The 13439-nt window shown below is 47.7% G+C and overlaps 1 protein-coding gene across 2 annotated transcripts in view; it reads right to left on the reverse strand.

Annotated features, from left to right (window-relative positions):
• Window positions 1-13439, reverse strand: part of LOC115471738 (phosphatidylinositol 3-kinase regulatory subunit gamma) — a 614503-nt gene that overhangs the window by 316880 nt on the left and 284184 nt on the right. The window contains exons 1-3 of one of the 2 annotated variants that reach the window (XM_030205542.1): window positions 11900-11944; window positions 5692-5893; window positions 187-272 (exon numbers count right to left, since the gene is read on the reverse strand). In XM_030205542.1, coding sequence (XP_030061402.1) covers window positions 187-223 — 37 coding nt within the window. In that variant the 5' untranslated portion in view covers window positions 224-272; window positions 5692-5893; window positions 11900-11944. Of the gene's footprint in view, window positions 1-186; window positions 273-5691; window positions 5894-11899; window positions 11945-13439 lie in introns of those variants that run through there. The other variant, XM_030205540.1, reaches the window with a different exon arrangement.

The following is a 13439-nucleotide window of genomic DNA, read 5'->3' on the forward strand; positions in this document are numbered from 1 at the left end:
GTTGTAATATAATAGAGCGGCATTGAAAAATCTGGGGCAGGTGGTATTAGAGGATCATCCTTGGGATTCCCTCGGCTGTTCACTTTAGGCTCTGGAACTCCAGGAACTAGAAATCCATTAATGCACAGCAGGTAACCTATACACGTATGTTCTAATAACACCCCGTTATGTTTTGTCATATCCTACCTGGGGTCACCTGCATCTCGGACACTCCTCCAGCCATGATGAGAGCTTCGATAATCTTTGCGTGGTACTCTGCATTTACGTCAGTGCTACGAACACAAGGGATCGGAGAAGACGATTGGTTTGGCATTCCATATCTTCTTTTTACATTACACGACTTGTATTCCGCAATTACTGATTAAGGATATGCGGATCACAATAGCAATAAACCTAACCAAATGCCAGAAGAAGCAGAAAATAAACAATAACAATAATCTATCATTAAAAAAAAACATTCACAGATGTAAATTGCTGGAACAAAAATGTCTTCAACCCCTTTCTAAATAAAAAAAAACAATTAAACTCGGATCATAAAGAAATTGGCAATAAATTCCAAAAAGAAGGAGCTCGATATGAAAATGACAAAGTTAAAAAAAAAACCATCCCACTTAACTGCATTCGTAGGGGGGAAACCGAGTCACATTTGATTTCTTAATGCTTAATTTGTCTACCCATTGACCTTTAATTAAAGATACCAGATAAAATGGAACCCGGCCATACAGGGTCTTAAAAATAAATATGCATAATTTCAATTTAACCCTTGCATCTATCGGTAACCAGTGGAGCTTCAAATGTAAAAGAGAAACTCTACCAGAATGACAAGCTCCGAAAATGAGTCATGCTGCAGCATTCTGAATCATCTGCAACCTCCGAAAAAGTGCTTTCCTACATCCTATATAAACCTCATTGCAATAGTCAACATATAAAACATAGCAACATAGTAGATGACGGCAGAGAAAGACCTGTGCGGTCCACCCAGTCTGCCCAACAAGATAAACTCATATGTGCTACTTTTTGTGTATACCTTACCTTGATTTGTACCTGTCCTCTTCAGGGCACAGACCGTGTAAGTCTGCCCAGCACTATCCCCGCCTCCCACCACCGGTTCTGGCACAGACTGTATAAGTCTGCCCAGCACTATCCCCACCTCCCAACCACCAGTACCTTGATTTGTACCTGTCATTTTCAGGGCACAGACAGTATAAGTCTGCCTAGCACTATCCCCGCCTCCCAACCACCAGTCCCACCTCCCACCACCGGCTCTGGCACAGACCGTATAAGTCTGCCCAGCACTATCCCCGCCTCCCAACCACCAGTTCCGCCTCCCACCACCGGCTCTGGCACAGACTGTATAAGTCTGCCCAGCATTATCCCCACCTCCCAACCACCAGTCCCACCTCCCACCACCGGCTCTGGCACAGGCCGTATAAGTCTGCCCAGCACTATCCCCGCCTCCCACCACTGGCTCTGCCACCCAATCTTGGCTAAGCTCCTGAGGATCCATTTCTTCTGAACAGGATTCCTTTATGTTTTGTCCCACGCAAGTTTGAATTCCGTTACCGTTTTCATTTCCACCACTTCCCGCGGGAGGGCATTCCAAGCATCCACTACTCTCTCCGTGAAAAAATACTTCCTGACATTTTTCTTGAGTCTGCCCCCCTTCAATCTCATTTCATGTCCTCTAGTTCTACCGCCTTCGCACCTCCGGAAAAGGTTTGTTTGAGGATTAATACCTTTCAAATATTTGAACGTCTGTATCATATCACCCCTGTTTCTTCTTTCCTCCAGAGTATACATGTTCAGGTCAGCAAGTCTCTCCTCATACGTCTTGGAACGCAAATCCCATACCATCCTCGTAGCTTTTCTTTGCACCGCTTCGATTCTTTTTACATCCTTAACAAGATACAGCCTCCAAAACTGAACACAATACTCCAGGTGGGGCCTCACCAACGACTTATACAGGGGCATCAACACTTCCTTTCTTCTGCTGATCACACCTCTCTCTATACAGCCTAACAACCTTCTACATACGACAGTATAAGGAGCCTGTTTACAAAGGCACGCTAGCGTGTTTAGCGCACGCTAACCATGTAGACGCCTTTGTAAACAGGGCCCCAAACGTCTAAACAGCTAACCTTAAACCTCAAAAGTCTTCTCACTAGCCCTCAATTTCCTAAACATACTAAATGAATTTTTCACCAGCTTATTTACCTGATATTCCAGAGTAAACTGACTGTTAACCAGAACACCCAGTACTCGAGTTGCTGTCTCAAATCTAAAATCTTTCCCTATAGAAAGTAATAAATCATTTCTAATATTATCCAATGAACCAAACCACAGAAAGTTTGCTTCCTTGTTCAGTTTAAGTCTATGTGAATTTACCCAACTTTCCACCAAATCTGAACATTTCCTCAAACTGTCTTTATTCCCATTGTCATCTGACGTTAAAGGGAGCCATGTACAGATATTATCTGCATAAATAAGATAATCTGTTTTTGTTTCTTTTAAGATTTTCCCTATTGACCTCATCCTGATATTAAATAATATAGGGGAATGTGGTGAACCTTGCAGAACACCACACTCTCAGGCTTATTTTCAAAAGAGAAGGGCGCCCATCTTCCGACACAAATCGGGAGATGGGCGTCCTTCTCTCAGGGTCGCCCAAATCGGCATAATCGAAAGCCGATTTTGGGCGTCCTCAACTGCTTCCCGTCGCGGGGACGACCAAAGTTCATGGGGGCGTGTCGGCACCATAGCGAAGGCGGGACTGGGGCGTCATTAGCAGATGGACGTCCTCGGCCGATAATGGAAAAAAGAAGGGCGTCCCTGACGAACACTTGAGTGACTTTACTTGGTCCATTTCTTTTCACGACCAAGTCTCAAAAAGGTGCCTGAACTTACCAGATGACCACCGGAGCGAATCGGGGATGACCTCCCTTTACTCCCCCAGTGGTCACCAACCCCCTCCCACCCTAAAAAAAGAATTTTAAAATGCTTTTTGCCAGCCTCAAATGTCATACCCAGCTCCATGACAGCAGTATGCAGGTCCCTGGAGCAGTTTTAGTGGGTGCAGTGCACTTCAGCCAGGCGGACTCAGGCCCATCCCCCCTACCTTTTATACTTGTGGTGGTAAATGTGAGCCATCCAAACCCACTGTACCCACATGTAGGTGCCCCTCTTCACACCTTAGGGCTATGGTAGTGGTGTACAGTTGTGGGGACTGGGTTTTGGGGGGCTCAGCACCGAAGGTAAGGGAGCTATGCACCTGGGAGCAATTTGTGAAGTCCACTGCAGTGCCTCCTAGGGTGTCCAGTTGGTGTCCTGGCACATCAGGGGGACCAGTGCACTATGAATTCTGGCTCCTCCCACGACCAAAGGGCTTGGATTTGGTCGTTTTTGAGATGGGCGTCTTCGGTTTCCATTATGGCTGAAAACCCCCCAACCGTATTATCGAAACGAAAGATGAACGCCCATCTTGCTTCGATAATACGGGTTTCCCTGCCTCTTCGCTGGACGTCCTCAGAGATGGGCACCCTTAGAGATGGTCATCCCCGTTAGATTATTCCCCTCTACGCGTCCCAAAAATCAGATCGTATTCCACCCATCTTTATACTATATGATCGCTGAGATAAGAAACTTGAGGGCCATTTCAAAACTGATCCAGATATACCTATATCTTCCAAATCAAGTAGTAATATTCCATGATCTACCAGGTTCTCTGTCCTTCTGTCGCTTATGAGATTGTATGAGATATGCCACCTCCCAGCTGTGAGACCTGGAAGGTTATTGGCATTCCCTCCATCCCTTTGCTTTGGTTTCTCACATTGATGGAGTAGAGAAATTTTCTTTCCCTATTCCACTGGTTCCCAAACCTAGTCCTGGAAGCACCCCAGCCAGTCAGGTTTTCAGGATATCCACAATGAATATGCATGAACTTGATTTGCATACACTGCCTCCACATCTCTCTCATGACTATTCATTTTGGACATCCTAAAAACCTGACTGGCTGGGGTGCATCCACGTTTGGGAACCGCTGCCCTATTCCACTGTTTGCCAAGTCCATTCCTGGAGTACCCTCTGCCAGTCAGGTTTTCAGGATATCCACAATGAATAAGCATGAACTTGATTTGCATACACTGCCTCCATTATATGCAAATCTCTGTCATTCGTATTCATTGTGAATATCCTGAAAACCTGACTGATAAAGGGTACTCCAGGATCGGACTTGGGAAACAGTGCCCTATTCCATCAGTATGGTGATGTGTTAACACCGATTTGACCATCAATTTCAATTTCTAGACTGCGTGAATGATCCGGGGGACACTGCCTGGCACCGCTTCCTCCCTCCATTCCTTCCCAATTGTTTTCCTTCCTGAATCTCTCGTTGTGCCTTTTTGTAGTCGGTCTTACCTTTTCCCAATCCTGCTAATGAAGTTCCGTTTCTTGGCAAATTTTGCATCTCATTCTTTTAATTCTAATTTTAAATTGTGAACCACTTTGATGCGATTGCTAAAGGCGGTATAGAGTAAGACTTTAATAAACCATAAAACCATGAATAAGTTTTGTTTTTTGTGCCTCAGCAGAGGCGGCTGAATGTTCAGTCTGTATTCTTTATATAAAGCACAGAAACAATGAAAACGCTTACCACAAGCAAGCGTCATTTTGCTAACACTGTTCTGCTGAAGCTGGCCTGGAAAACCAGGACTGGATGTAATGCTGATGATGAGGTAGCAGGGCACAAAAATCATCCTTTGCTGTTTACAGAACTGCCACCTTGCTGCCCCATTCCAGGAGGAAGACTTTTTGGCCAGTTCTGGATTGCTGCCGACCTGATTCTGGTGCATTATGGGACCTGCAGTCAGTGGCGTAGGAAGGGGGGGGCGGGAGGGGCGGTCCGCCCCGGGTGCACGCACTTGGGGGGTGCCGGCCCCGCTGGTTCCCTGCTCCCTCTGCCCCGGAACAGGTTACTTCCTGCAAATGCATGCTGGACAGGGCTCACCATTCTTCCCCAATGATCTACAAACCCTAACGCCAGCTCGGAGCTGGCGTAGGGTTTGTCGCAGGCAGTGACACAATCTTTGGCGTGCTGGTCGCTGATCATTGGGGATGAATGCGTTAAGCGCTGATTAGCATGCATTTGCAAGCTACTTGCGCTAAGAGCCCTCAAGCGCGTTGTTTCATGCACTCGAGGGCTCTGATCATGGGGCGGTAGCAAACACCGGCGCTAGTATGGCGCTAACAGCCTCTAGCACCAGCGTTTGCTTTTGATCATCTGCCTGTCGTGGTCTAGTGGGCTCTTCTGGGCAGGAAAATCCCCACTCTTTCCTGCTCGCTGCCACTGCCACTGCTATCCTGAGGCTCAGTGGGATGGGGTGGGGAGGGGAGAGAAGGTCATGGCATTTCACCCTGAGGCTTGGGAGAGAGAGAGAGAGTCTTCAGAAGGCTCCCCCCCCCCCCATACACATAAATTAAAAATAAAAAGAACATCTTGTCAATGGGGCAGGGCTAGGCAAGGAACTGGGAGGGTCCCACCGAACCGGTCTGCACAGGGCCCCGCAATTGCTAAGACCAGCCCTGGAACTAAGGCCCTTCCACATAGCTGTGCACTGAACATCTGGCAGGCGGCTTAGCTCACTGTACCAACGTGCATGCTTCCTGGAGTTATGAGGGCAAAGATTTGCATCTCACCTGGTCAAGTTGGAGCCAAAGAGTATATCTCCATAGAGCTCCCCCAGCAGCCGGGGGGTCAGCAGGTTCTTGTTGCTTTTCTCGCACAGTCTGCAGAAGTGTGCGGTCAGGTGATGCAGGAGGCGGCAGTGTTGGCGGGAGATCCGGGGAGACTGCAGCAGCTTCTTAACCTGCTGCCCGCACTCTTCCAGACTTTGAGTCTCTGTGAAGTAAAATAAAAAGGGCTCAGTGTAAGGTCTCAGAGGCCTCATGTGAGCTTTAGCAAACAGCCTGATTGGTAGGAAGTTTCCAGGCCCTGTACAAAGCTGTTTAGGGGTCAATACTCAAAGTGCTTTAATCAGACAGAAATGGCTCCTGGCTAGGGTTACCATATTTTTTCCACCCAAAAGGAGGACACATGCCCCGCCCCCACCACACACCCACCCCGCCCCTTTCATACCCTCGCCCCGCCCCCCTGTCACACCCTCGCCCCGCCCCCTGTCACACCCTCACTCCGCCCCTGTCACATTTTCCCCTTCCCCCTGTCACATATCCCGTCGCCCCCCCCCCCTCCCTGTCACCCCCTTCCCTTACCTTACTACTGCCCTGGTGGTCTAGTGACCTCTTCGGGGCAGGAAAGAGCCCCCTCTTTCCTGCTCGGAGCAATGCCCTGCATGCATCCTTCCTGTTCCTGATCTCAGCACCAATTCAAAATGGTTGCCGAGAGTTGAAGTCTCGTGAGATCACCTCAACTCTCGGTGGCCATTTTGAATCGGCTCCAAGGATCTGCAACAGGAAGGATGCATGCAGGGCAGCGCTCCGGGCAGGAAAGAGGGGGGCTCTTTCCTGTCCCGAAGGTGGAAGAGGTCACTAGACCACCAGGGCACTAATAAGTAAGGGGAGGGGAGGCTAGCAATCTGTCCGTTTGTCTGGATTTCTGGACAAACGGTCAGGTTGGCGGGTGGACCGTCCTATAGGATGGCCCACCCACCAGCCTGCCCGTTAAACGGGCAGATTGGCAAAACCCACCTGGTTGCCCAGACATGCCCTCAAAAAGAGGACATGTCCGGGAAAACCTGGACATATGGTAACCCTACTCCTGGCTGGTTAAATCACCTCTTCAGGGCTAACTGCTCATTTTCAGCTGCATTTAACCGGTTAGTGGCACTGAAAATAACTGCTAAGTGCCACACTGAAAACCGACTATTTGGGGGGGGGGGCTTTCTGGGGATGGAGTCAGCATTTGGCCAGTTTGCCAATATTTAGTACTTAACTGGCCATATTAACTGCATAAATAGGGTCACATAAAGTCAGTCCTGTCTTTACGCAGTAAACCATCGCTGGTTAAGTGATGAATATTGCCCTTAACTGGATAAGCATTAGCCGGCTCCGTAAATCTGGAAATTCAATGGCCTAGCATTGAATTTCCGGATTTAATGCCGGCAGCAGTCAGCAAAATTATTATTATTATATTGATCTTATATTCCGCAACATCCTTTTCAGTTCCATGCGGATCAAAAAACATTAAAAAACCAGCGTATTCAACTGGGAATATACAATAAATCAGAGTGGATTCAAAATGGCCACTGAGTGGCATGGAGGAGTGGCCTAGTGGTTAGGGTGGTGGACTTTGGTCCTGGGGAACTGGGTTCGATTCCCACTTCAGGCACAGGCAGCTCTTTGTGACTCTGGGCAAGTCACTTAACCCTCCATTGCCCCAGGTACAAATAAGTACCTGTATACGATATGTAAGCCGCATTGAGCCTGCCATGAGTGGGAAAGTGCGGGGTACAAATGTAACAAAAAAAATAATAATCTAAACTTTACATCAACCCACAGACTGCTTGAATAACACTGCTTTAAGTTGCTTATGAAATAACAGATAATTAGTTAATGTGCTACCAGAAGCGAATCCCACAAGGAAGCAGCTGATATGGAAGCTGCACTCTACCAAAACCTTCATCCACACCCTTGTCACCTCTCGTTTAGACTACTGCAATCTGCTTCTTGCTTAGGGTTACCATATGGCTCCAGAAAAAAGAGGACGGATTGAGCCAGCCGGGTTTTACTTCCATTGCTTTCCATTGAAAGCAATGGAAGTAAAACCCGGCTAGCTCAATCCGTCCTCCTTTTTCTGGAGCCATATGGTAACCCTATTCTTGCTGGCCTCCCACTTAGTCACCTCTCCCCTCTCCAATCGGTTCAAAACTCTGCTGCCCGTCTCGTCTTCCGCCAGGGTCGCTTTACTCATACTACCCCTCTCCTCAAGTCGCTTCACTGGCTCCCTATCCGTTTTTGTATCCTGTTCAAACTTCTTCTACTAACCTATAAATGTACTCACTCTGCTGCTCCCCAGTATCTCTCCACACTCGTCCTTCCCTACACCCCTTCCCGTGCACTCCGCTCCATGGATAAATCCTTCTTATCTGTTCCCTTCTCCACTACTGCCAACTCCAGACTTCGCGCCTTCTGTCTTGCTGCACCCTACGCCTGGAATAAACTTCCTGAGCCCCTACGTCTTGCCCCATCCTTGGCCACCTTTAAATCTAGACTGAAAGCCCACCTCTTTAACATTGCTTTTGACTCGTAACCACTTGTAACCACTCGCCTCCACCTACCCTCCTCTCCTCCTTCCTGTACACATTAATTGATTTGATTTGCTTACTTTATTTATTTTTTGTCTATTAGATTGTAAGCTCTTTGAGCAGGGACTGTCTTTCTTCTATGTTTGTGCAGTACTGCGTACGCTTTGTAGCGCTATAGAAATTCTAAATAGTAGTAGTAAATACCTAACCAACTTCAACGATGGAAATTGTAAAGAAACTGTCGGCCTTCAAATCAATCAAGCTTGCTAGAAGGTGTCTCTATACATTTCCTTAATCCAGAGTAAGTTTCCTCTGGAATCAGTGGTCAATTTACCTTTTGATTTTGGTGCCTGATCTGCATGAGACTTTTCAAACAGGGAGGGGAGAAGTGAAGTCCGTGGAGATAAAGGGGTACAGTATGATGAGGGACCTCTTAGCAAAGAGACAAGGCTGTGGGGACTGACTGTGGGTATTCACTAGTAAAAGAACAGACACCTTTTGGAAAACAGTGAACTTGCAAAGCAGCCAACATCTCATTAATTTCCTTCCTGGTATGGCCTATGTAATTCTTTTTGCTTTCTCTCAGCTTCAGCACACGTCCCACCAGTTAAGGATGGATTGTCGGTGTACCCAGGGCTGGAAGACAAACCTTACTACTCTTCAGGGGTGGACTGACAATGACCTGGGCCCCGGGACAGAAGGGTCATCGGGCCTTTCCTGCTACTGCCATCCCCTACGCACTACATCCCCCCAGGCCTACCTTGAAGAAGCCTGGTGGACTATTGGCCTCTTCAGGGGGCAGAAAAGGACCCTGATGTTTCCTGACTGCCTCTGCTACTCTACCCAGTGTCATTGACTCTTCTTAATGGATGCCAAGAGGGCCTGCAGGAAGTCTTGGCAGCCATTTTAAAGATGCAGCGGTGCCAGACAGAGCAGCACCAGTGGGCAGGAAAGAGTGGGGTTCTTTTCTGTCCCCTGAAGAGGCCCCTAGACCACCTGGGCTCTTCAAGGTAGGCCTGGGGACCTGTAGTGTGCAAGGGGGTGTTGGAAACAGAGGGTAGTGGTGGTGGCAGCAGCAGTAGGGAGGGCCCGATGACCCCTCGTGTCTGGGGGCCCAGATCACTGTCAGTCCTAATTGCTATGATGCAAACAAGACCCCTACCTAAGAATAGGCAGCACTACAAATATTACAAGGGGCTCTAGAACACCAATACACCTACTACTGTTAGAACAAGTGGTGCTGTTACAGAGGTCTACATAGAAACTACATGCAAACTAAATACCACCACTCAGTCACACGCAAAACACACACAAACCCTCACCAAATACAGAACAAGGGATCACAGAACTAGAAACAGGAAGATAACAATTGAACTGGGAATCACTGCTGTCTAGCGCTCTTGCATTTCCAGCTTTGCAGGAAGCTCGTTTGGGCCAACGACTGTGGGCATCTTCTTGTTCCTCCAGGCTGCTAACTTCTTCTGCTTTCCAGGACTCCCCCCGACGTATTCCGTCTGAGCCTATTTCCACCCAGCCTGCCGCATGATCACTATAGTCTCCTGTCCTGACCACCACCTGTTGAGCATTACAGCAGCGCCTTTGGGACCACTTAGTAATTGCGTCTAAACACCATAGAGTGAACGGATCGCTTCACCACTCATCTGGGGCAGATTTTATCTCCACTTCCACCCAATTATGGAACGCCTTGCCGAGAGCTGTTCAACAAACCAGAACCGTCTCAGCATTGGGAATCTACCTAGGACCAGCCTATCTCGGAAAGCCTTCTTTAAGGATTCAACATATAACCTAAAGTCCTTCCTAATAACATATCTGTGGACCATTTTAGACTCTCTTTAACCTTTCCCTTTTTCTTTTTTTACCCTGTTCCTTCTATCCTATCCTATCTGATTTGATTGTAATTGTAATTAAATTCGCCGATGACACAAAATTATTCAGGGTCGTCAAGTCGCAGGAGGAATGTGAACGATTACAGGAGGACCTTGCGAGACTGGGAGAATGGGCGTGCAAGTGGCAGATGAAGTTCAATGTTGACAAGTGCAAAGTGATGCATGTGGGTAAGAGGAACCCGAATTATAGCTACGTCTTGCAAGGTTCCGCGTTAGGAGTTACGGATCAAGAAAGGGATCTGGGTGTCGTCGTCGATGATACGCTGAAACCTTCTGCTCAGTGTGCTGCTGCGGCTAGGAAAGCGAATAGAATGTTGGGTGTTATTAGGAAGGGTATGGAGTCCAGGTGTGCGGATGTTATAATGCCGTTGTATCGCTCCATGGTGCGACCGCACCTGGAGTATTGTGTTCAGTACTGGTCTCCGTATCTCAAAAAAGATATAGTAGAATTGGAAAAGGTACAGCGAAGGGCGACGAAAATGATAGTGGGGATGGGACGACTTTCCTATGAAGAGAGGCTGAGAAGGCTAGGGCTTTTCAGCTTGGAGAAGAGACGGCTGAGGGGAGATATGATAGAAGTGTATAAAATAATGAGTGGAATGGATCGGGTGGATGTGAAGCGACTGTTCACGCTATCCAAAAATACTAGGACTAGAGGGCATGAGTTGAAGCTACAGTGTGGTAAATTTAAAACGAATCGGAGAAAATTTTTCTTCACCCAACGTGTAATTAGACTCTGGAATTCATTGCCGGAGAACGTGGTACGGGCGGTTAGCTTGACTGAGTTTAAAAAGGGGTTAGATAGATTCCTAAAGGACAAGTCCATAGACCGCTATTAAATGGACTTGGAAAAATTCCGCATTTTTAGGTATAACTTGTCTGGAATGTTTTTACGTTTGGGGAGCGTGCCAGGTGCCCTTGACCTGGATTGGCCACTGTCGGTGACAGGATGCTGGGCTAGATGGACCTTTGGTCTTTCCCAGTATGGCACTACTTATGTACTTATGTACTTATGTAACAACTGGTCTGGCGTTAGCCTCATCAGTACATTGTAAGCCACTTTGTGCCTGCAAAACTGTGGGAAAAAATGGGGTATAAATGTGCTAAATAAATAAAAAATTAAAAAAAAAAAATCCCCAAAAGTCAAACTAGACCTGCACCGCCACATGGGAGAAATAAAAACAGAAATGATTTTTTTCTTGTCCTGAAGAAACTACAGCGGGATTTGAATCCTGGTTTCCTACTTCTTAACGCATTAGGCCAGGATGGGAAACCAGGGACCTCGAGAGCCACAACCCAGTTCGGTTTTCACGATTTGCACAATGAATATGTGCGGGATATTGTTTTGCTGCCATTGTGGAAATCTTGAAACCCTGACTGCCTTATGGCCCTCAAGGGCTGTGGTTACCCCACCCCTGCTGCACTAGGCTAATCCTTCCTTGTTAATTAGTGAGGTCATTTGTGCGTGATCATTTCTCCAAAACATGAAAATAGGAGAGGCAAAATAACACAGGGCGAGAAGAAGGCGATATTTGAGTGACGCAACAGCAAACATTAGATAAGCAGTGGCAGATGGAAACGTGATTTGATCAGGACCTCCTGAGCCCTACAGGAATGTGTCATGCCACTGAATGGGATACTTTAGAGAGCAGCTTTTCAACAAGAAGCCAATCTGTTGTTTATTACAGCACTCGAGGAAAATCCGACTAATGGAATAGTCACTAAGACAAAACTCACTGTTCCCATTTCTCAGTTGCTCTCTTTCTCTTCTTTGGCTGGCTGCAGTCTTGGCAGAAGGCTCAGTGTCTTGTGAGTTATGATTTCATAGGTCAGGGAAGGCAGCCAGCTTTCACTAGCAGTTGGAAGGGAAGGAAGGAAGGAGGAGACAGGACTGACAGTAAATGCAGCCTCAGCACAGTTGCCAACTCTCTCAGTCCATCTCCAGCTCACTCAGAGACCTTCAATGATGTGCAGGGATTCTCCATCCATCTCTGCCTGTGCCAGTAGCCAGAGAGCTTGCGGTGCTGCTGGATTTAACCCTTTCACTTGTTGAACATGTCCAGGAAGAATACAGAAAACTAAGAGCAGACCTGCAAAACTAGTTTTCAAAACAAACAGCTGTGAATTAGACAGCCTGCATACTGGGTACCAGCACACGTATGCCGTCAGACTGGGATCCGGTACATGCACTCGGACTGTAACCTGGGCACCAGAGTAAGCTGTCAAACTGGGATCCAGTGCATGGACTTGGACTGTAACCTGGGAACCAGTGTATGCCGTCAGACTGGGATCCAGTGCACACACTCAAACTGTAACCTGGGAACCAGTGTATGACGTCAAACTGGGATACAGGGCATGCACTCGGACTGTAACCTGGGCACCAGTGTATGACGTCAAACTGGGATCCAGTGAATGCACTCGAACTGTAACCTGGGAACCAGTGTATGACGTCAAACTGGGATACAGGGCATGCACTCGGACTGTAACCTGGGCACCAGTGTATGACGTTAAACTGGGATCCAGTGAATGCACTCGAACTGTAACCTGGGAACCAGTGTATGACGTCAAACTGGGATCCAGTGAATGCACTCGGACTGTAATCTGGGCACCAGTGTATGACGTCAAACTGGGATCCAGTGAATGCACTCGAGCTGTAACCTGGGAACCAATGTATGACGTCAGACTGGGATCCAGTGAATGCACTCGGACTGTAATCTGGGCACCAGTGTATGACTTCAAACTGGGATTCAGTGCATGCACTCAGACTGTAACCTGGGAACCAGTGTATGCCGTCAGACTGGGATCCAGTGCACACACTCGAACTAACCTGGGAACCAGTGTATGCAGTCAGACTGGGATCCAGTGCATGCACTCGGACTGTAACCTGGGCACCAGAGTAAGCTGTCAAACTGGGATCCAGTGCATGGACTTGGACTGTAACCTGGGAACCAGTGTATGACATCAGACTGGGATCCAGTGCACACACTCAAACTGTAACCTGGGCACCAGTGTATGATGTCAAACTGGGATCCAGTGAATGCACTCGGACTGTAACCTGGGCACCAGTGTATGACGTCAAACTGGGATCCAGTGAATGCACTCGAACTGTAACCTGGGAACCAGTGTATGATGTCAGACAGGGATCCAGTGCATGCACTCGGACTGTAACCTGGGCACCAGTGTATGACGTCAAACTGGGATTCAGTGCATGCACTCAGACTGTAACCTGGGAACCAGTGTATGCCGTCAGACTGGGATCCAGTGCACACACTCGAAC

Source organism: Microcaecilia unicolor, chromosome 6 (genome assembly GCF_901765095.1).
Source record: "Microcaecilia unicolor chromosome 6, aMicUni1.1, whole genome shotgun sequence".
NCBI classification, from domain to species: domain Eukaryota; kingdom Metazoa; phylum Chordata; class Amphibia; order Gymnophiona; family Siphonopidae; genus Microcaecilia; species Microcaecilia unicolor.